Raw genomic sequence first — 22,777 nt, forward strand, 5'->3', positions numbered from 1 at the left:
AACTCATGAGTGCAAATGAACTTTTTAATGATGCAAGAATTGGGCCATTCTCATTTGTGAACAAAATAAAACAACCTAAAGAAGCATGGAGATTGCATATTCCCCCATAGAGGCAGAAAAAAAATAAATATATGTACAAATTAATGCAATCTAGTTTACTAATGACACATTAATTAATAGATTAATTTTAAAAGATTAAACTATAAATGCAGAATAGGTGGAAATTGTCCACAAATTCAAGTTCTTGTGTCCATTGTGCCGTCCAAAGAGAAGACTGAGTCAAATACACCACATGATGAAGTGTGAGTCTTAGAGAATATTTGACTATTTTTGGACAAAATGGTCTGCCGGCAACAAGTTTTTCAATCGTTAGCGACTAAAAACTATTTCCTTTCCAATATTCCTTTCTTCCCATCTCTTATTGGCAACTAAATTTCATTCAAAGAGAGCTAGCAGCTGGAAAAGGGTAAACCAAAAAATGCAAGAAAATGGGAATATATTAGCTTAAAAATTTTGTTTCCTCAGTAAAAGCAAATTCATCCTTGCTTTGTTAAGATGAGAAATGGGAATTTGGCGGCGGAGCCACCATCAGTATTGGAGGCATATTCATCACCACCACCTCAAGGGTCCAATTCTGCAGCTCCTTCAAAGCATAAACATGTATTGGGAGCTCTTATCATTAGCATTGTAGTATCCATGGTGGCTGCTTCATTATGCTTATTTTTCAGGAGAAGGCTCTGTCCACTTTTTAGACAATATTGGAAGCATAAAGGTTAGTTTCCAATTATGTTTCTTGTTTGTTGCGAGAAGTAAGGATTTGAAATCTTGACTACCTGTGCAAATTTGAAATCTTGACTGCCTGTGCAAAATATATATCACTTCGATTTTTCTTGGTTATGTGTATTTTATTTACTGATGAACAATAACCTGTGGTCCTGAGAAAATTAACAGGAAGTTTGAAAGATGAGGGATTATCATTAAGGTGTTTCCAAGTGGAAGAGTTGGAAAAGGCTACCAATAATTTCAGTGAAGAGTGCCTAGTGGGATCTGGTGCATTTGGCAATGTTTACAAAGGGAACTTTGAAGTAGAAGGTACTCTAGCAATCAAGAGAGCTCATGCTGATTCATTCCAAAGTGTTGAAGAATTTAGAAATGGTAACAACAAGTATCTCTCTTTTTGTATGTATATACTTTTGTTTCTTTATCCAAGTTAAAATGTTAGTTGAATTGGAGAAAAATACACAAAAGGACACGTGCGTCTGCACCCACACACACGTGAAAAGGATTCTCATTTTTCAGTAACTCATCTTGAGCTTTTTCTTGAAACAGAAGTGAGGCTGCTTTCTAAAGTCAAGCACAGGAACCTTGTAAGTTTGGTGGGATTTTGTGAAGAAACTGGTATGTGTGGATAATACCCATAAGACCATTTCTTAAATAGTGATATTAAAGACTAATATATATATATATATATATATATATATATATATATATATATATATATATATATATATATATATATATATATGAGAGATATCTATGCCAATGCTGCCCTTTATTTTCTGTAGAAGATATTAAAGATATGTTGAATGGTGCTTCAAACAGGAGGCAAAAGGGCAAAAGTATTGGTATACGAGTATGTTCCAAATGGTTCTCTGCTGGAGTACATTATAGGTAAGCTCCTGTTTATAGCCCAAATTTTTGTAGGATAGGGAAGATTTAAGCACATTAAAGCCGTAGGAGTTAAATAAGTCTGGAAAAATCCCAAGGATGGTTTTAAATCGAAGTTGTAACCTTAAACTGGATGAAATGGAAGAAAAAGAAATCATATGGCCGATTTCAACTAGTTTGGGATTAGAACTTAGTTGGGATAAGCTATGTTTGATTCATTACAATGTAGGAAAACGTAGGAGAAGCCTAACTTGGAGGCAAAGAGTAAACGTAGCTATTGGAGCAGCGAAAGGTATGTGTTTCATCTGTAACAATTTCTGAAAATTAATTAATGCAAATAAATTAGTGCTGATTTAGTAGCTGCAAATTTTGCAGGAATAGCTCATTTGCATGACGGGGTCAAGCCTAGCATAATCCATCGCGATGTAAAACCAAGTAACATATTAGTAGGAGAGGATTTTGAAGCTAAAGTTTCTGATTTTGGACTGGTGAAACTGGGGCCTATTGGAGATCAATCTCATGTTAGCAGCCAGATTAAAGGGACGCCAGGATACCTTGATCCTGCTTATTGTTCCAGCTTTCACTTGAGTCCCTTGAGCGATGTGTATAGCTTTGGAGTTATACTTCTGCAACTTGTTTCTGCTAGGCCTGCAGTTGATTCAAGCAGGAACCATTCCAACTATCATATAATTGAATGGGTAAGCAACCAAAGGACCCACTTGAAGGCGCCAAAAATATTTAGTGACCATGCTCCATACGTCATTTTCTTTTTTTAATTTTCAAATTGTGGTTCATTAGATTATTTAATTAAACTTGAAGTTCCAACGGAATATAAACCTGAAACCTCTTAGCAGGAACCCTAAACATTTATCGTTGTGTGTCTCATCAATACATATTGTTAAAATGCAGGCAAGGCCTAGCTTAGAGAGGGGAGATGTAGCAGAAATATTAGATGCAAATCTTCTAACAGAGCCATGTAACATGGAAATGATGCTAAAGATGGGGCAACTTGGTCTAAGATGTGTAGTGGAAAATCCCAAAAAGCGTCTTACAATGACACAGGTGTGGCAAGAGCTAGAACAGGCTTTATATGCCACTGATAGCTTCATTCCAAGAGAACCTTCTCGAGCATCATCTGCTAGTTCTTATCGATCCACAGATCATGGACCTCGAAGATCAACGGACTGTGAGTCTTCCCAGAGCTTTGTCAGCATTGATGGTGTTGGATTTCAACGGTTTCGTATAGAGATGGATAGCCTTTCCTTTCAAAGTACAAGCTTGAGGTGTTTTGAGGTTAGTAGTGTCAGCACTGATATTGATAAGAGCAATTTGAGAGGAATTAGAGAGGAAAAGGTAAAGAAGGCATCGGTTGAACATGTGTGATTATCTATATTTCTATATGTAAATTTTTCATGAGATTTTTGGTTTGAATTGCTCAGTAAAATTAAGAAAAAGAAACTTATTTTGGTTAATATTAATACACGTCATAAACGAGAAAGACCTGTATTTAATTTCAACACTATCTTTTAGCAGCATTTTTAGTTTCTTCTATTTCATAAATCTTAATCTGCAACAATGCTATGATCAGTCATGATCCAGGTTCTGAATGTTCCGCCATTTGTTGCCGGATTATCTGCTGCCATATGAATTCCTTAGAATTGCCCTAATCACTCCAATCTCCATGGTTATGAGAAGGAAATACACCAGCGAACAAATGAAGAGTTTTATTTATTTAAAAGCTTCTGTTGGATTCTTCAATCACACTAATGTCCTCCTACTACATAACAGGGTAAATTTTGTAAGGCTGCACTTAGCCAATCATGAGATTTCCAAAGAAAAGGACAACAAAAATTGCATTGTTACAATTCCAGTGTCTTACATTCTATTATATGGTAATTTGGTGTGTGGGTAGATTATGCCTTGGAAGTTGGGATCTGTCCCTACAACTAGCTTTCTGTTTTTTGGTAAAATAAAAGCTAGCTTTTAAGGATGAGGTTTGTGCCTCTAGCTTTGTTGGGACATTCACTGGCAAGCAAAAAATTTGGCAATGCAACACAAAAATACCTGCCTTTTGAGAGGCTGGGATAACTTTGGCGTATGTAAACAAGGGCCTGCTATAAATGCTTGACAGAATCTCTATACACACTATTTGTCTTTGAGAAACCAGGGATTGGAAATTCCCAAACCCTTACCTACATTTTCACCTGTTCCTTTCAGGCAGGTACCTTAGAGCACAACCCATCCACATGGGATAGGTTGCTATCATTTTTCTCTGTTGTCTTTGCATTTGCACTGTATGTTACAAGATCAGCATACATTTTCACAGATGCTTTAGAAAACTCAGCCAATGACTCAAAAACTGAAGAAAACCCAGTCTGAAATCCACTTACCGTGATTTGCTGGGTCTCCTGCATGTTAATGAGGTGCTTTTCCTTCTCTTCGTCTAGCCTTTTCCTGAACATATCCAATAGTTTTTTCCCTTCTGCCAAGTATTCAATGCGATTACGGACGATGACTTCTGATTCTTGCTCTGAAATCTTAGATCCAAGGATCCTCCTCTCTGCTCTTTGGAATGCCAGAGCCCTCCTGTCAAGTTCTTTCGCTAGGCCATCAACCTTTCTCTTTTGCTGTTGCTCTTTTCCTTGTTGATTCCACAGGGCATGGATATCCTTGGCAAAGCTTTTCATGGCATATGTCACAGCCTTATCGGGCAGTTTTTCCAGCCAAGCTAACCAATTATGACAGGTTACCAGCAATGGTGGCCCATTAATTCTACATGGTGGGAGTGAAGACTTTCCCCTAGAATAAAATTCAACTTCAGGAGCAATGAACTTGGACAACCAACCACCAAGAGCTTCAATGTAGGCCTTCTGCGTAGACACATATGCAGCAAAGCAGGCACGCCAATTATCAAGTTCTGCCTCAAGCTGAAGAGTGGCAAGTAGGTGAGAGTCATTACAGAACTTTCCATAAGCTGGGCAATTGAAGAATTTCACTTCAAGCATGACTCGGTTTTGAGTTTCGTGTGATTCCAACATTATCTTCCAATTTCTCATTAGGCTGCATAAGTGGAAGGATCAAAGTCATCAAACAGCTAATTATAACTTCAGCCTTGTTAATTCTTGCAGTAAATTTCTAACATCTTGTTTCTTACCCATGTAGCAGCTCAAGAAGTTGTGGCTGCAACTCTTCATCTCTCAATTTCTGTATTCTGTTGGAGATAGACTCCACGCTTCTTATTGCAACCGAGATCCTGGAATGTAATTCTGTTACTTCGGTTGTAGATTTATCCCGTGATGGGAAGTCATCTACTGTAGCATCAGGGTGCCTTAAAATAGAGCATTTTCGCTCATAAATTTTCCTAGTCTGATCTCCAGCCTGAGCACACCCATCATTATAACATCTTTAAGGAGTTTGGTAAACACTAAGAAAATATGTCAAGCTATTGGCAATTCACAGCAATAAAAAGATGGACACTTTGCTTTACTACAGTAGCATCATGTAAAAAGCACCGAGGCAGGAACATCCAATAAACTGATTTCCATGAATGATAGGCTAGTTGAATGTCAATGTTAAACTTCCTATCAGTATCATTGATTTAAACATTTTAGAAGCAAACTTCAAATATTGAACATGGCTAGCATTAATGAACATCACATGCAGACAGAAAGAGCATCAACAAGATGTATTACCTTCACCTCCAGGTAGAGCTTCTTCTCCCAAGCATATAACCTCCCTAGAGTCAATGAATGGCTCCCAGCTTCCAATCCATGGTCATCAAATAGATCAGTCTTGAATTCTGTCCACATTGAAGAACTTGTAGAACTAGATGTAAGGAGACTTCTACAGGAGGAAGACCGAGATAAAGTTGATCGGCTCCATGTAATTGATCTGATGAGCTTATTCGAGCTCTCTGCATCCAAACATAAAGGTTGAAGAAGGAAAAATTATTGGGATTTCCATTTTCTTACAGTTTAGGTAAGAACTTGAAATAGGATAAAAGAATTGTGAGGACAACAACTGCTAAATGGAGAACTAGTTGAGTACATTTCTGAAAGAAAATCAAATAAATTTCATCCTAAGACAGAAGGCTTAATATACAACTTCCATTATCATTGTGCTTCCATCACAATAACAAGATAATTTGTGACGTCTACAAATTTGTGATGGTTTTCTCAACAATCACTGACATAGTTTTCATTGCTACACTTCATGAAGCCAAAGAGCAAAACAATGAGGATATGATTAAGAGAGAGATAGAGAGAGAGAAAAAAGGAATAAAAAGTCACCTTTGATTTCCTCTAAACCAGATTGCAAATGTACTCTGTTGGCCTCTAGCATCCTTGAAATATCCAAACCAGAATCATAAACCCTGAAAAAATGGTCCTCAATATCTTTCAATGCTTTTAGCAATTCCCTCCCATTTGTGGGTTCATCAATCACTCTCAATCCCTTACTCTCCCCTTGGCCTACGACATTTGCATTATCTTCATTTCTCATATCTATAATTCCATTCTCTTTATGACCCACATCACAATTCACATTTGCAGTTTCGTTCTCATTCACTACTTTCTCTCCATCCTCTTCCAGCTCTGGAATCCCTTCTTTCTCTCTCACAGCCCTCAAATCCTCTTCTGAGCTTTGACTAAACCCATTAAAAACATCTGATCTCATCTCATCAAATGGGTAAAAAAAATCCCACCCAATTTCCCTCTGTGGTGATGGCAAAGGCGGAACATCCTCGCCATAAAAGTGCTCACAAAGCCCTTCCCCTTCTTCACTTTCACTTTCATCTTCTTCTTCCCCGGATTCCTGCTCCTCATGATCACCATTATCATTATTAGCTTCTTGGTTTTCTTGTACTTTCGTCTCTAACTTAGAAGAGGCTAAAGAAACTTTAGAATCAGAAGGCTGACATGCAATGGTTTCATTGGTGGGTTCAGTTGGACTCTGTTGAAGAAACATTGAGTTGGTGAGAAAGGTCTCCTTGGTGTCAACATTAGCAGAAGTAGTAGAAGGAAAAGTGATAAGAAAAGGTGAAGATGGAGAAGAATGTCTAGCCACAAACAACCTCAAAGCCATTGCTACTGCATAGATAGACTGATTATACTTAAACTGGGCATCTGCAAATGCATACCTTCTCTCCACGGCCAACTTAAGTAGCCGTTTCCTTTCTCTACACAAGGACACAACATCGTCTTCATCATCTTGCTTTGACAGACCACACCCCATCTTTCTATGAAGTCCTTTTCTTGGTGGGAAAAAAGAAGCGGTTTTTGTCTTGTCTGCGAAACTACAGTGGGCTTTTGCTAAAATGGAGGAAGGTTGTGATAACCATGGCAGAAAGTTAGTACTGGAAAAGTTGAAGATAAGAGAAGAGAAGAGAATTATAATATCAGCAGGTAGTAACTGATAGAAACAGAAAAGAGTGGTGGGTGATGAGAATGGAGGAGGTGATTAAGTTTGGAATTTAGCTTAGCTTAAAGGATCTCTCATGTAAAGTTGAAAAAGAACAGCAGGGCGTTGTCAGAAGGTAAGAGAGATAGACAAGCTATTGAGCACCAAAAACCAGCGCTTGTTTGCTCATTGGGCGATTTTGGTGGCTCCCTTAACATTAATAAAAAGTGCTTGTTGTCTAGAATAAGATATCCCATTTATTTCATTGCCATATACAGAGAGATTCTTGTATATTTTCTTTCCTCCTTTTTCTAGCTGGTGATTAGGATTTAGGAGAAGGCTACTGATAAAAGACAGAAAATAAAAAGAAAAGTCCAAGAAAATGACCTCAAACATCAAAACATGATAAAAGGAAAAGAGAGAGAGAGAAAAGGTTTTCTTGCTTTATTTTCCTGCTTATACTTTCCATGAAACTTAAATATCTTCAATCAGGGATCATGGAAGCCATTGCTTTGGCTATTGTTAAGAGTTTTTTTTTTCCTTTTTATGGGGTATTATTGGGCATTGAATATCATCATAATACTGATTTGACTATTATTTAAAAGAAAAAATTAAAAATACATATTGTCAAGATCATTACCCAATAATAGATTTGTTCACATTGGAATATGGAGATCAACTATCATTGAATGATCACTAATTCATTGAGTAGTTTTTTTTTCCCTTAAATATCCAGCTCTGATGAAAAATATTAACAGTTTTTTATTTAAACTCAATTTATTATATTTAAAAAATAAAATATATAATAAAATTCATCTTTTAAATTATAAATTTTAATTTTTATATTTTAGATTCATGATTTTACATTTTTATATTTTAGATTCATGAAGAATCAAATTTAAGAAAAAAAAAAATTCAAAACACTTGTAATTATATTTTCTAAATAATGCGATTCTTTATCAAGTGAGATAGATGTTTTATGTCCATTCTAAATTATTATTTATCTATAATAAATTATTGATCTTTAAAAAAGGTTGTATTTTAATAATCTACAAAAAAACAAATGTTTATCGATAATTATTCAATATCAATATATAAATAAATAACTTCATAACTTTAGATGATAGAATTTTCAATCGCTTTCATTGTCTTATCCGATGCCTCATTAGTATTCTAACAGCACATCCCACCACATTGATTATGATTCTCAACTTAATTACTCATTTTAAATTGAATTGGCTGCACCAATCGATTATAAATAAAATCTCAAAATTAATTTAACAAATTTTAATTTTTTTATAAGAAATAATAATTAATAATAAAAAATGATAATTAATGTATTTTATTATAATCGATAAAATAAATTTAAAATTATAAAATTTAAATATAATTATTTTTAATCTAAAATTAAAATAAAATATTTAAATAAAATTACAAATGAACAAAAACGTTTACCTCATAAGTAATCAATCTCAAAGTGGCAAACGTGTTGCATTATAGTACGGAATAGTATGGCGACCGAGAGAATATTGGTGTTATTATGTTGAGATTTGTGCAGTGATAAGGAAATGGATAATGGGGGCAAAGAAGTAGGGCCTCTCGCAGAACAATGGCAGGTGAGTGAAAAAAAAGGCAGCCAACTACTCTCTTGTGCATCTCTCGTCCACCATAAAAGCCTCGACTGCATTTCATGTTCATGTGGAGCAGGATATACAGAGAGAAAGAACTAAATGAATTTATTTTTAATTAATTTTTTTTTTTAAAATGGACCTCATCAGCTTTTATAATCGGGAAACCGGCGATTTCAAGTAAAATGAACTCATGTTAGTCAAATCGATTATTAACCCAAATTTGAAGTCAATTGGTGAAATTTACCCAATCATTTTTCTTTTAAGCCGCAAGGTAGCAACTTTGAAAAAAGATGAACAGCTCCTCCTCCTTTTGCAAAAGCAGAAAAAGGAGACCTGCCTGCATGCGCTTTCCATAGAACAGTTAAAGCAGGTAAAGTTCCTTAAATTTTAAGTTAGCATGCTATTGCTCCCTCCTACCTGCAAATTCTCAGGGGCATTCACCAGTGAAAAATACTTACCACTCCAATCAACATGGCCTAATTTAACCCATTCCAAATCCTTTTGATTCCTTTATGTATCAATACTCACTATTGCTTCATCCATTTTTGTGTTAGCTACAAAATCAAAAATAAAATAAAAAAGAATCCAAGTAAGAAAGAGCCAAACCTAGTTGGCTTTAAATCATGTAAGCGGACACAACCCAAATCTCAACATTAAACCTTAACAATCTTCCACACTCCCCAGAGATAAGAGAAAATATTGACATTTTGGAACATGCGGTGTTCTTCAATCTTTGGTATTCGGTACAAAATTCTCGATTTTGCACAGGAAAAATACAGAACAAATGTTTCACACCCTAAAAAAAATGAAAAAGAAAAGATTTCCCAACATTCAAGAGGACCACTCTGTAATATGGAAGCACAACAGGTACATAAACTTTCATTCTAAGCGGCATCTGTTTCACATAATTTACAACAAGCAGAAACTCCAAGAGAGGGTGGGAAAAGAGAGTAAATGAATGCGTCTAAGAAATTTTTCCTAAAGAAAAAGAACCTTTTAGAGTCTTCCTTGCATTGTAGCTCTCTTTTTCCCGTATTTCTTTCTTTTCCCTTCAGCTCATGTGCTCAAGAACTAAATAAAATACATGACTCAAGTTAAAATTTGAAAAAATTAATCAGAGGGCAACACCTTCTCCTCTCTTGCTCTTTCACTCTTAGTGGCAACTAGTACCAAAGAAATTCTAAGGACGATCCTGCACATAGGCAAACATTATCAAGTGGATACATGCTCTACTGAGTTTCTATTGGCGTGCCACAGGGAGCTAGGGTTTTTGCAGGTAGGTTAACTCCACCACCTCTCACAGATATTGAAGGCCCTTTGACTGAGCTGGCTCTGCTCACAAGATTTGCATCGAGAAACACTACTATGACGGTGATGTCATCATGGAAATGGCGGCGGACACCGCGGTCTATTTTCTTCAAATCTGAGTATCTCATTTCTCTCTTTTTGGCAGCTTCCTGCAGGGCAGCCTTCACAAGCCTCCTAGCAATTCCCTGCATTCAAACAAGTATGAAACCATTGGATGACAGATTTCTTCCTCACATTTGCACATATGCGGCTTCATGAGATCCTATAATGTCAGCAGTGTCAAGCATCCCAATAGAGTTGTTTATATATTTACAAAACTTGACAGAAGCCCCCAAATTCAGTATCCATTTTACAATAGCACAGTACAGCAGGGCACATGGCCTCCAACAACAAGCACATGCATTGTGATAAAATTCCTCATCAATCAATTTAATCAAGAAAAAAAATAACATTTTTTATAATTATAGTAACTTACAGAAATTCAGATCTCAAGAACAGAATAATAGCCGAATAATAGAAAATATAAAAGAATTTCCCCAAAAAAGTAAATAAACCAAATAAAACTGGCTGCCAAAACTATAGGTTATAGTTCTCTTAAAATTACTGAGCAAAGGAATTACTTTGACAATCTCAGTAAATAAACAAAGAATTGAACATAAAATGAAAATATTCTAAGAAGCATGTATGTCCATCCACATTGCAAATGGCACTGACAGTTCATAAAATAAAGTTCCAATACATGTTGAAATATTTGCTAGTAACTTGCATTTCCTTTATTGTCCATTTTCATTCTCCAAACAAAACGGCAGAGTTTACCTAGTAGGCAAAGTGCATTGTTGTTAATCTGCATCCCTATGAAATTCAGTTATGCAACCATACTATCTAGATTTAAAAAAAAAAAAAACAAAAACAAAAAAGCAAATCAATGCTGAAATAAAGTTCTTACATTACGTGGGTGATTTTGAACTATATCAACAGCATCTTGATTGCTGAGGTGTTCCCAAAGCCCATCAGACGCAAATATGAGAAATTGATCATGAGATTGCAGTTCATGCACAGAAATTGATGGTTCAGAGCTTAAAATTGGCCTCTTAAAAGGTTCACGAAGGCGGAACTTCGCATACAAGGGCTCGCGGTTAAATTCAGCCTTCTTTAGATATACATCACCAATGGATCTAGAAACCTGTGATGCAAAAATTTGTACATATTAAAACTCATCATGCATGTGTTTGTACGCAAACATATACTGCACAAAGAACAGTATGATTCAATCTTAAAGCCAATATTATATATTAACTCCTAACTCATTGAAAAAGAAAAGCAACAAACATTACTCTTACACACATATATTGCACAATATGAACTTCCACTTCCAACAATGAAGTGATACTCATCATTATCCAAATAAGTAATGAAATTACCAGTTCATCAACTTTTCTATCTTCACCTTAACTATCACTGTGCAACTTTCAAGCCAACAGTGATTAGGCACCATGAATACTGAACAAGAGAACAGCAAATCCTTAAACCTATGTTCCCTTTTGAGAAAAAAGGACACCAACGAAGGCATTTTCACAGCATATTAAATCTGCTTTAAAGAAAAAAAATTAAATCTGCTTCCAATGCTTCAAATTATTTTCACAGCATTCAAATAAACAAGTTTTCCATTTGATACTAAAAATGGCATAGGATATCAAGAGAAGATGAGTTATAAAGGGCCAGTCGCATGAAACATCTACCACAATTTTCCAGGCAAAGATTTTACCTGTATCAGGCCCTTCACTCGCCATACATTATGTTTCAAAACCACTATCTGTGAATCATCTGGGTGCATAGAATGCATCTCCTGTCTTACAGACTCTATGGCCACATTATGCTCTGATGACAGCTGGATGGCAAGAACCTCCCCAGTTGCTTTGACAAGCTTACCAAGGACAGCACGTGAATCACCAAGGTTAGCAATGTAGAGGGTACCCCCACAAATGACACCCACCAGGCAACAAGATCCAACTGCCGCAATCTGAGGCTTCATAGGCCATTGTTTAGTGACAAGAGAAAGAAATCCCTCTTCTGTCGCTTGATATGCTTTTCTAATCACATCTACAGACATAGATTGATGTTCTGAGGTGAACCCTGCAAACTCCAACATCAGGTGTGATTCTCAACAATGAATCGCATGAATGACAAAAGACACTAGATTATGGACAAAAAGTAAAGAGGAGCTTTTATTATTCATTTGAGAGATCAATCCAAATTCCAGATTGGCAAATGCAACTGAAAGCGCAGTTATGTGCTAAAATGAAAAGCACCACAAGTGCTTTGGTTTCTTACTCTTTAGATACTGAAACAGATGATCATTAATGTAACGCGATGTCTCTGGGCCTCCATGACCATCATATATTCCAACAAAGGTGCCATATGGGCCAGACTCAAGAGAGCTCAAGGGACCAGACTCAAGCTGGCTCTGATCCTCAAGTAAATTATTAGCCTGCACAACAGCCATAGAGAATTCACCACTCAAGTGCTGGCCAGTGTCTTTGTACCAAAGGAGCCCATCTTGCCGGCCTGCTGCATCCGAACCCGTGTGGGCATAACGTTCTGAGGACGGCTGCCAGCAGGCCCTCAAAAAGTTCATCAAACTTGATAACATCCCTCATCTCACCAAGGCCAGCCTCCAATTCCTCCACATCCAAAATTGGATGCAATAACACTCCTTCCAACAAACCCCACCAGTCTTCCCCCTATACACCAAAGGATTCAAAGAAATTCTATAAAATGAACAAAACTGAGAAATTAAAACAAGTTAAAACGAATTGTTTATTAGAATTTAGTTTCGATCCTAGATTTCAGTTAACAAATACATTAACCAAGAAAAATGGATGCCTGAAATCAGAAACCCAATATCCATATCCACTTAAAACAAGAAAATAACCAATAACCCCATGCTGAAATGCTCACAAAATATTAAACAACACACACATAAAACAAAACGGAATTAAATGAAAAAAAAAATAGAAAAGGGTCAAATCTAAGTCCACATTCCACACTTCAAAGCCATAAACCAAACAAATATTCATTCCAACATATACAAAATTCCTAAGTTGTTTAGAGCCCAACAAGGAAGAGGATTTGGAACTAAATAATCAATAACGTAAAAAGAGAAAAATAAAGAGAAACTCACAATATAAAGTAAGCTTATCTGCGCAGTCTCTGGTCAGCTACTGAATTACAGCAGATGAAAAGGATGGAGATCTAAAGGAAACAGATAAATACATGTAGGTATAGTATAGAAGGATTAGATCTACAGATCCATCCAATCGAAAGTGTATATTGATGAAAAAGAAGGGCTAAGTTCACTTGGGTCGTTGAATTTTCTCGTGTTTTGAACTCTTTAACTTCTCGGTTATGTTTTCTTCCTTGGTGGGTAGTCTAGAGAAGAAGGAAGAAGAAAATTTGAGAAGGAGACTTGTGTCGATCAGTGCAATCGAAGGAATTGAGAAAAAACTGAGTTTGGTTTTTCTGAGCAGACACAAAAGTCCCCTATAAAGGAAAACCAACAAATAGACGGCTTAAAGCCAGCAATGCACATGCCCACCCATAGGCTCCACTATTCTATTACCCTCGCAAACACAATCTCCTGTTTTGATAATTAGAATTTTACAATGAATTTAATTTAATTATTTTTTATTAATTATTATATTTAAAAATTTAATAATTATTCTATAAAAAATTAAAACTAGCATATGAAAGAAAAACTCATACTATATTGTAAAATAATTTGGGTAATTAGCTCAGTTAATAAATTATTTTATTTTTTATTTGTTAATTAAAATATAAATTCTAAAATAAATATTTTCTTTTTATTATTTCTGAAAAAGTGAAAATTACTCTTTTATTTCCTTTCTCTAACCCTTTCCTCGTATCAAACAGGATTAAGGTTCAGGAAAAAAAAAAGGGTTAAGGTATAGACCTCTGCAAGCAAAGCTAAGCGTTTTCATGAAATTTCTAAGATTTTCCTCATATGACGCGTCTGCACATAGCCAATTAGAGGCAGATGAAGACACGTGTCAATAATAATAGCAAGCAGGTGACAAGCAATTTTTTGATTTGTTTAATCACAATGCCACATTAACAAACACCTGTCTTAAAATGGCTAATGCCGCCCATCATTCTGCAGTGCCTATTTCCCTTATTTTGATATTTCAACCTCCTTTATTTGGTGAAAAAATATTTTTTTTTTTTATAAATTTTATTAAAACGTAATAATATTTATACATACATTGCTTTATTTTATTTTATTTTTTTCATAAGATGATATATAAAAACTAATTTTATTTTGTACAAAAATTCATCTCAACGTGAAAATGTCGCAACGCCTACCCCACTCTACAAGACAAAGTAGAGGGAGGGCCATTAATAAATTGTACTAATTGAAAAAAAAAAAACACACGTGTTTTTTAGTCATTAGAGCAATCAATCAACGCATAAAAACAAAAGGTTAAGAATCAGCAGTCAACACGGTTGAATAAGAATTTAATCAATATATTAATAAATAAATATTATAAAATTATTAAAAATATCTTATTATGGTTAATATTTTTATATTTATATAAATAATTATTAAAATAAATTTATATAAATTTTAAAAACATACAATTTGTTCTTTCAGAGTCACAGGATCAAACCTTGGACACCCTGAAAGCAATGGCTTTTTTTTTTTTTTTATTGGTTAAGTCAGTCAGAAATCCGTTTCAATCCCAGGTGGTTTCCGGTTCATTAGTTTACTGGGGTCGGTTTACATCAATTGACCTTGATTCCTTGATAATAAAGATTTAATGATCGAATTAAATTTCAGTTTTCAATTAAATCAATTTGATCGACTACTTCAAATTTAACAATTAGTTACGAATATTAATATAATTAATTTATTCATAGTTGGTATTGATTTCTTTCACTGTCACCCTTACATTAAAAGTCATAGTAGCCGGTGAGGGTGAATGTGATCACAAAAACAAATTTGTATATAGAATTTCAAATAACATAGTTAATTGGATGATAAGGATGTGAATTTTACATGAAAAATTAATTCATTCTTTGCACATTCTCGCAAGATAAATTATCAAATGAAAAAAAAAACAAATAATATTTAAATTTATTAGATAAATACTTAATTACTAAGCTACTATCTTATTGGTTGATTGGGTTCTTATAAATTATTATTATTATTATCATTTTTAAGACTTTTAGTTGGCTGTTAATGGTGTAAAACTCATCACTTTCAAAAACTTTTCAAAACATGGAGTTGACTTTTTTATAATATTAGTCGGTTTGGTAATCGTTAATTGTTTTTGTTAATATCAGTTATTTTATTAATCGTTAATCATTAGTGATTAGTTATTTATAACTTTATATGGTTATTAAAGAAGAAGTATTAAATAAAAATAATTATTTCATTAACTGTTAAATATAAAAATAATAATACAATCTTAATAACTATAACTAAAATGCTCTTTCAACTTTTAAAAGTCAGGAGGAGTAATTTTTTATGGATCACTCTCTCAATCTCTAGATACTAATATAAATATTATGATATCAAATAATATAAATAAGAGAAGTAGTGTTTTGATTATAGACAAAACACTAAACTCTTCTTGAAAAATTGTTGTTCAACAGGACCTTAGGGTAATTATATAATTGAGTTTTACATTGAGCAGAACGAGAGGCAAGATCCAATCTCTTTGATTTGGGCTCAGATGTCAACACAAAAGATGGAAAAATGTTAGCTCGCCCATTTGGGCTTAGGCCATTTTTCAGTGAAAAACAAGCCCGGCTCTGTTACTTTCATTCTGGCAGCTAGCGTCAGCGACAGCGAGCCACTACAATTGTGTCGCCTTCCTTTGTCTCGTTAGCCTCCCTTCCAAACACTTCTCCCCTTCTCTCTGTCCAAAGAACAAATAGACAAGAGGAGGAGAAGAAAAAGAAAAATCATCTGACATTCGTATTTTATTTGCCTCTCTCTTCTCTTTTACTTTTCTTTCTTGTATGTCCACCTCATGAAGGAAACCTTCCGAGTTTTCTCATAAACCCTAGATTACGATTCGAATTTCCCTATGGACCTACCTCTCTTCATTTCCCCAATCTCTCCGATGAACCGCTCTCTCTCTTCTCCTCCTTCTTCCTCCCCCTCCGGCGACTCTGATACTGATTTCCCTGGCGCTTGGTACGGCAACATCCAGTACCTTCTCAATATTTCTGCCATCGGTTTGTTCTTCTGTGTCTTCATTTTTATTTTCGTCAAGCTTCGCAGCGACCACCGTCGAATTCCTGGTCCCTCTGCACTCGCTGCTAAGCTTCTCGCCGTCTGGCATGCAACTGGGAGAGAGATCGCCCGTCACTGTGGAGCCGACGCTGCCCAGTTCCTCATAATTGAAGGCGGAAGTTTTGTTGCGCTCTTTGCCATTGCGGTTTTATCAATTTGTATTCTTCTTCCATTGAATCTCTACGCTGGAACTGCCGTACTTGATGACCAATTCTCCAAGACGACGATAAATCATATCGAAAAAGGTTCGGGTTATCTGTGGATTCATTTTCTGTTTGTTGTTATTGTCGTTGTATTAGTGCATTTCGGTATGTCTGTCATTGAAGAGAGGCTGAAAATAACTAGATTTAGGGATGGAAATGGGAATTTGAGTGACCCAAATGCGAATTCTACTGCTATTTTTACTATCATGGTACAGGGATTGCCTAAGAGTTTGGGGGATGATAGGGTTGTACTGCTCGAGTATTTTCAACATAGGTATCCTGGTAAGGTTTATAAGGTTATTGTTCCTATGGATTTGTGTACATTGGATGATTTAGCCTCTGAGTTGATTAGGGTGAGGGATGAAATTACTTGGTTAGTTGCTAGAATTGACTCTAGACTTTTGCCTGAAGAGAGTGATAATGACATTATGGGAGAGGGTTTTGTGGAGAGATTAAGGGGCTGGGTGATTTATTTGTGTGGAAGAGTGAAAATTATGTGGGATCAGATGATGGATGGATTGGGTTACACAGATGAAGAGAAGTTGAGGAAATTACAAGAAATGAGAGCAGAATTAGAGTCCGATTTGGCAGCATACAAAGAAGGCCGTGCACCAAGTGCAGGAGTTGCATTTGTGATTTTTAAAGATGTTTATACAGCTAATAAAGCTGTTCAGGACTTCCGCAATGAGAAGATGAGGCGTTTTGGTAAGTTCTTCTCTATTATGGAGTTGCGGCTGCAAAGGAACCAATGGAAAGTCGAACGAGCCCCACTGGCAACAGATATTTACTGGAACCATTTGGGTTCGACAAAGCTGTCACTGAAGCTTCGGAGATCATTTGTAAACACATGCTTACTGTTGATGCTTTTGTTCTTTAGCTCTCCCCTTGCGGTTATAACTGCCCTGACGAGTGCTGGCCGGATCATTAATGCAGAAGCAATGGATAATGCTCAATCATGGTTGGCCTGGGTGCAAAGTTCCAGCTGGTTTGCATCTCTGATTTTCCAGTTCTTGCCTAATGTCATGGTATTTGTGAGCATGTATATAGTAGTTCCTTCAGCTCTTTCTTATCTTTCCAAGTTTGAACGTCATCTGACTGTGTCTGGGGAGCAAAGAGCTGCACTTCTAAAGATGGTTTGCTTCTTCCTTGTAAATCTTATTCTATTGAGAGCTCTGGTTGAGTCTTCTTTGGAAAGTGCAATCTTGAAGATGGGTAGGTGTTATTTGGATGGAGAAGATTGCAAGAGGATTGAGCAATATATGAGTGCATCATTCTTGTCAAGATCATGCCTTTCTTCTCTTGCATTTTTAATCACAAGCACCTTCTTAGGAATATCTTTTGATCTATTGGCTCCAATCCCTTGGATAAAGAAAAAGATCAAGAAATTTCGGAAGAATGACATGCTCCAGTTAGTGCCAGAGCAAAGCGAAGAGTACCCCCTGGAAAATCAGATGATAAACAGTCTTCAGAGACCACTGATGCATGAGAATGTGTTTGACTCCCCCAGATTTAATGGAATTGATCCAGAGGGACAAAATCTTTCTGAATATCCAATCAGCAGAACCTCTCCCATTCCCAAGCAGAAATTTGATTTTGCACAATATTATGCATTTAATTTGACAATATTTGCCCTGACCATGATATATTCGTCATTTGCTCCACTTGTGGTCCCTGTTGGTGCAGTTTATTTTGGGTATAGATATGTGGTTGACAAGTACAACTTTCTTTTTATATATAGAGTCCGGGGATTTCCTGCAGGCAACGATGGGAGGTTGATGGACACAGTACTGTGTATCATGCGGTTCTGTGTTGATTTATTCCTTCTTTCAATGCTTTTATTCTTTTCAGTCCATGGAGACTCCACGAAGTTGCAGGCCATTTTCACTCTTGGATTGTTAGTAATGTACAAATTATTGCCTTCTGATAATGATGGTTTTCAATCAGCTCTTTTAGAAGGCATCCAGACCGTTGATAGTATTGTAGATGGACCCATTGACTATGAGCTTTTCTCACAACCCAGGTTTGACTGGGATACATATAATTCATGATATGAATCTTACCCCTGTTCAGTATTAGTTGAATATCCATTACTCTTAGAGGCAAAAATCTTCTGTGGTGTTCATGTTGGTTGTTTGTGTAGGTTTGCATATATTTTTGTTTCTTTTTCAATCCCCCCTTCTAACTAGCTTCTAACTTTTTAGAATTTGCTACTACATTGTGTTTCTACATAATTGTATAGGGAAAAGGACTTTATAATTTGATCAAACAACTAAATGAACTTCTTTTGCATTTGCGTTGTGCTGATGTGCATAAATCAGTTGCCTATTTGGTTCTTTAATGAATTGTTACCTGGCATCACAGCAGCGTTCATCTAGATTGGTATTGTTCCCATGGCCATGCTTTCTACTTGAAGCTTTATCTAAAATAAGAAGAGGTGGTGGCTTTTTAGTTAGGCTGGAAACTTTTGAAACTTGTGCTGGTACATGGTAGATGGATAATTTATTAATATTAGGATAATTTACTATTTAGTCTTAAGTTTTATCATTATTAACACTTTAGTCCTTATATTTTTGAAAAATAGATGATTTAATTCTTGTAATTTACTTTTGTTAAACACTTTACTCTCATCCAATTTAAATGAAATATTCTGTTAGTCAAAACTCTTTGATTTGGTCTAACAAGAGAAAAATTATAACTACTAAACTATCCTCTCTCTCTCTTCCTACTGTTTTTCTCTCCTGTTGCTGTTTGTGCTGCGGTTCTTGCTCTGCTGTCTGCGTTTCGTGGCAACGATTCCCATAAATGCGTTTTCAATTTCAATTTCAAAACAAATTCCCAGCAACGCAATATGAGTTTCAATTACATAATTATACAAATAAGCCAAAAAAACAACAGAAAGAATATGCAAATCAACGATTATAATTACAAAATTTAAATTCAGTTACTATTGTTGGGTCTGAATGAAAGAGAAAAAAAAGGACCAAGATGGAGTCAAGGGAAAAAAGAAAAAAAAAGGTAGAGCACACGGAAGCAGAGGCCTAGCATCAAGAATACAGAGGGAGATAGATCGCTTTCGAGATTGCACCGCCGAGGAAATCCGATCGGCTCACTGCAAACTAACTCTCCATCACCATTCTGAGAATTTCACCCATTTCGACTTAAAATCTAAACAGTTCGACTAGAAATTGAATAAATGACAAAAATTAATAGACCCAGCAATCGTTATTGAAATCCTATTATTAACACCCATCGAAACTCCAATGCTTTGAATCAAACTGATGTCCCTTCTGAACAAACCATCAGAGAAGGTTACGAAAGATAAGCCCTTTGGGATTTGGGTCGTGGACATGCGGCGGTGGGCACCAATGAGGCGAAGATGACTTTCAGAGCATGAATGGCTAGCAGCAAACACATGCGATCTCTTATGCCAAAATCGAGACACTAGTGACTATAGTGAGCCATAAAAGATGGGATGGGTAAGCAGATAGAGAGTTGGCGTGGGATGAGGTGGGGGAGAGACGGTGGAGACAAGAGTGAACTTTGGGGCTGTGAATAGTTTAGATTTTTGAAAGAGAAGGAGAATAAGGAAAATGTGGATAAAGGTATTATAGCTTTTTCATTTTTTTTTTTTATAAAAAAATGGACTTTATTAAATTTTAAGAATTAAATTATCCATCTTCTAAAATATATAGATTAAAGTATTATAATGATAAACTTTATGAATAATATAATAAATTATTATTATTATTATTATTAATATTTGAGTGGAGGTGCGTTCGCAGTTAAATGGATTGATAGGATGATTTGATTTAGTCATCAGGCATTATGGCCAATTTGTTTTTCAGCAATCTTTTATGTGCAGTAGTAAAAATCAAAATGCGTGATTAGTGCAAACATGACTCAATTTGGACGCTCCAGTTTATGTGCTGTAATGTATGACTGGAATAAAATATTAATTTAACTGGTCTTGGAATCGAGACGGCACATGTCCTCTTGTTGGACGTCACTTACTTTGGTCCTACATTTCTAATTGCAATATGCAGCTCAAATTTTCAAAAAGACACCGTTTCATGGTGCCCCAAATTCTAGGGGAATTGAACTATCCATTGAAGTACCCAAAACAGTAGGACTTCTTATGAGGCTAATTTTCAAGACAAGAATTTGGCTTTTTGAACAGCAATTGCATCTGCGCCCAACGTTAATGTAAAAGCTCGTTAAGATTTGTTTATTATTTGATAACAAAAATAAACAAGAACTGAGAAATTTCTTAAACTTCAATTTAATCTCCTGGGCATATTCCAAATGTGATGGGTCATTCCATTTACATTACATAAGAAAAAAAAAATGAACAAGTGTGTAATAAAAAAAATTAAAAAAAAAAACTAATAAAGAAAATGTTGAAAATGCACATAATAAATTCCAGCAAAAAATAAAAAAGACAAAAAAAAAAAGCAAGATTATTAGGGAATAATACTTGGACCAAATGAATTGTAGGCAAGATTGCGAAATAGAGCATAGTTAGGAGTCAAGACCCCACTATCCTTCTTTCACTCTTAGCCAACCAAATGCTGTGTGTCCTTCACTTGGAGTGATTCCTCACTTCCAGCTCTCTCTCTCTATCTCTCTCTCTCTCTCTTATAATAGTGTGGCTAATCTTTAAATTAATGGGTAGTTTTCATTTGTTACCTTTTCAATGAGAGCTAAAGAGATGATCATAAAACTGGGATTACAACTCACCACAGAGTTACTACTTCTCTGTTGCTTACTGTGACTTTGTTTATGAGGGAGAAAGAGACCATGCATCATCTACCAGTCAAAAGTAACTTCGTTGATTCAGGTTCAGACCCAACCAAACTTGGCTTTCGAGGCAATAACCAACCCCTCTGCCCAAAGCCTCGCCGCCCTGGATCTACCATACCTGAATTTCTCAGACCCCTCAGATGTAGCAAACACAGGTTTATTGTTAATGCATATGTTTCTTTTCCTCTTTAATGTATATATCACAGCCCTTATTTACGTGTCGTTTATGTTCTTCATAATCAGCCAACAAATTTCTGATGGAAGGAGTGGAGTTTTGAACCTGATTACTGATAAGGTTGGTAATTTTCTTTTTCATTAGCATTAGAGTATAGCTTCTTATTGAAAATTTTGATAAAGGGTTGCTAGTCCTAATGGTTTTGGGATGAATGTGTGCAAGTAAATTGCAGGCAATTGATGGTAGAGAATCCATATGCAGTGGGTGCTCACCATGTTGTTACTCAGGATCCCCTCCAGGAAGAACGGAAAATCCATTAGTTCATGATGTGCATTTTATCCATCAAATGGAGCTTCTTTCACCATTTACACGAACCAAGCTTTCTGATAAGTTTGGCTTCACCTCTGCCTCTCCTATTTGATCCTATCACCACAATTGAGTATCATCCATGAAATGGGATTTCTTACGCCAGAAAATACCATTTTTTGGTTTTTTGTAGCATTGATTAATTAGGTATGAGTGTTTTTTTCTTCTCCTAACCCAATCATGGATTGTGGGTTTCTTTTGTAAGTACTATGAGATGGACAGATTCTTTAACCTTTGTACATATCGTTGGATCCTGCCAATTCACAATGTTTGCATTCTATATTAAATTGTCTGTAAAATAATTTATACATAAAAAAATATTTTTTAAATATATTATTTAATTATAAAGTTAAACTGATAATACTAGTTTTACACCTTAATAAGAATATTAAAATTTAAAAAATAAATTTTCTTTTAGAGAATAGAAAAATATCTTAAATATTAAAAAATTTAAAAATATTTTTTACAAAATAAATAAAATTTAAGAGTAAATAATAATAAAATCTTAATATCAAATAAATTAAAATTGACTTTATGATTTTTTTTCACAATTTAACTTTATTAAATATTAAATTCATAATAATATTTAAAATTTGTAAATTTGTTGAGAAAAAATTAAATTTTTTTTATTGAATCATGATTGAAATATAAAATAATAAATTTCATAATTGTAGAGATAAATCAAATTAGATGGATAAAATCTCAAAATTTGAAGGCTCCGAATCAACCCAACTCTTTTATTTTTTTAAATCAGAACCGATCAACCCAACTCTAAAATTTTAAAAGCAGATCTCATAATTTTTTTAATCAACCGAAATCCAAAATTTAAGGGCTTCCTAATCAAGTTTGCTTTTTGAGAATTTCTGTCATGTCACATTTATGGGCCGACCATTTTGTCTTATGTGAGACT

The 22,777-nt window shown here is 35.2% G+C and overlaps 5 protein-coding genes across 5 annotated transcripts; 3 read left to right on the forward strand and 2 right to left on the reverse strand.

Moving 5' to 3' along the window:
• The first annotated feature begins 163 nt into the window (after window positions 1–163).
• Window positions 164–3,051, forward strand: LOC110647071 (probable serine/threonine-protein kinase PBL7). Its single transcript, XM_021800736.2, has 7 exons — window positions 164–772; window positions 952–1,155; window positions 1,330–1,398; window positions 1,603–1,671; window positions 1,898–1,960; window positions 2,044–2,366; window positions 2,578–3,051. Exons 1-7 carry the CDS (start codon window positions 556–558, stop codon window positions 3,049–3,051), a joined length of 1,419 nt encoding a protein of 472 aa, XP_021656428.2. The 5' UTR covers window positions 164–555.
• A 713-nt stretch (window positions 3,052–3,764) lies between these two features.
• Window positions 3,765–7,438, reverse strand: LOC110647070 (protein ALTERED PHOSPHATE STARVATION RESPONSE 1). The gene is made up of 4 exons (XM_058138191.1): window positions 5,958–7,438; window positions 5,361–5,581; window positions 4,823–5,046; window positions 3,765–4,728 (listed from the first exon to the last, which is right to left on the reverse strand). The coding sequence occupies exons 1-4, from the start codon at window positions 6,898–6,900 to the stop codon at window positions 3,882–3,884; spliced, it is 2,235 nt and encodes a 744-aa protein (XP_057994174.1). The 5' UTR covers window positions 6,901–7,438; the 3' UTR covers window positions 3,765–3,881.
• A 2,111-nt stretch (window positions 7,439–9,549) lies between these two features.
• On the reverse strand, window positions 9,550–13,598 carry LOC110647076 (probable protein phosphatase 2C 46). Its single transcript, XM_058137623.1, has 5 exons — window positions 13,186–13,598; window positions 12,336–12,745; window positions 11,770–12,137; window positions 10,951–11,187; window positions 9,550–10,189 (listed from the first exon to the last, which is right to left on the reverse strand). Exons 2-5 carry the CDS (start codon window positions 12,652–12,654, stop codon window positions 9,926–9,928), a joined length of 1,188 nt encoding a protein of 395 aa, XP_057993606.1. The 5' UTR covers window positions 12,655–12,745; window positions 13,186–13,598; the 3' UTR covers window positions 9,550–9,925.
• A 2,281-nt stretch (window positions 13,599–15,879) lies between these two features.
• Window positions 15,880–18,632, forward strand: LOC110647079 (CSC1-like protein At4g35870). Its single transcript, XM_021800749.2, has one exon. The coding sequence runs from the start codon at window positions 16,115–16,117 to the stop codon at window positions 18,572–18,574; it is 2,460 nt and encodes an 819-aa protein (XP_021656441.2). The 5' UTR covers window positions 15,880–16,114; the 3' UTR covers window positions 18,575–18,632.
• Window positions 18,633–21,148: 2,516 nt separating this feature from the next.
• LOC110647084 (uncharacterized) lies at window positions 21,149–22,127 on the forward strand. The gene is made up of 3 exons (XM_021800752.2): window positions 21,149–21,481; window positions 21,570–21,621; window positions 21,734–22,127. Exons 1-3 carry the CDS (start codon window positions 21,306–21,308, stop codon window positions 21,920–21,922), a joined length of 417 nt encoding a protein of 138 aa, XP_021656444.1. The 5' UTR covers window positions 21,149–21,305; the 3' UTR covers window positions 21,923–22,127.
• Window positions 22,128–22,777: the final 650 nt, after the last annotated feature.

Source organism: Hevea brasiliensis, chromosome 16, assembly GCF_030052815.1.
Source record: "Hevea brasiliensis isolate MT/VB/25A 57/8 chromosome 16, ASM3005281v1, whole genome shotgun sequence".
Lineage (NCBI taxonomy): Eukaryota > Viridiplantae > Streptophyta > Magnoliopsida > Malpighiales > Euphorbiaceae > Hevea > Hevea brasiliensis.

Coding starts and splice junctions, on each gene's coding strand:
- LOC110647079 (XM_021800749.2), top strand. CDS start 16,115: ATGGACCTACCTCTCTTCATTTCCCCAATCTCTCCGATGAACCGCTCT.
- LOC110647071 (XM_021800736.2), top strand. CDS start 556: ATGAGAAATGGGAATTTGGCGGCGGAGCCACCATCAGTATTGGAGGCA. Junction 773..951: donor ACAATATTGGAAGCATAAAG/GTTAGTTTCCAA, acceptor GAAAATTAACAG/GAAGTTTGAAAGATGAGGGA. Junction 2,367..2,577: donor ACTATCATATAATTGAATGG/GTAAGCAACCAA, acceptor GTTAAAATGCAG/GCAAGGCCTAGCTTAGAGAG.
- LOC110647076 (XM_058137623.1), bottom strand. CDS start 12,654: ATGTTATCAAGTTTGATGAACTTTTTGAGGGCCTGCTGGCAGCCGTCC. Junction 12,138..12,335: donor TCTGTTTCAGTATCTAAAGA/GTAAGAAACCAA, acceptor TGGAGTTTGCAG/GGTTCACCTCAGAACATCAA. Junction 11,188..11,769: donor GAGTGAAGGGCCTGATACAG/GTAAAATCTTTG, acceptor TTTGCATCACAG/GTTTCTAGATCCATTGGTGA.
- LOC110647070 (XM_058138191.1), bottom strand. CDS start 6,900: ATGGGGTGTGGTCTGTCAAAGCAAGATGATGAAGACGATGTTGTGTCC. Junction 5,582..5,957: donor TGGTTTAGAGGAAATCAAAG/GTGACTTTTTAT, acceptor GTTTGGATGCAG/AGAGCTCGAATAAGCTCATC. Junction 5,047..5,360: donor AGCTCTACCTGGAGGTGAAG/GTAATACATCTT, acceptor GGGTGTGCTCAG/GCTGGAGATCAGACTAGGAA.
- LOC110647084 (XM_021800752.2), top strand. CDS start 21,306: ATGAGGGAGAAAGAGACCATGCATCATCTACCAGTCAAAAGTAACTTC. Junction 21,482..21,569: donor CTCAGATGTAGCAAACACAG/GTTTATTGTTAA, acceptor CTTCATAATCAG/CCAACAAATTTCTGATGGAA. Junction 21,622..21,733: donor TGAACCTGATTACTGATAAG/GTTGGTAATTTT, acceptor AGTAAATTGCAG/GCAATTGATGGTAGAGAATC.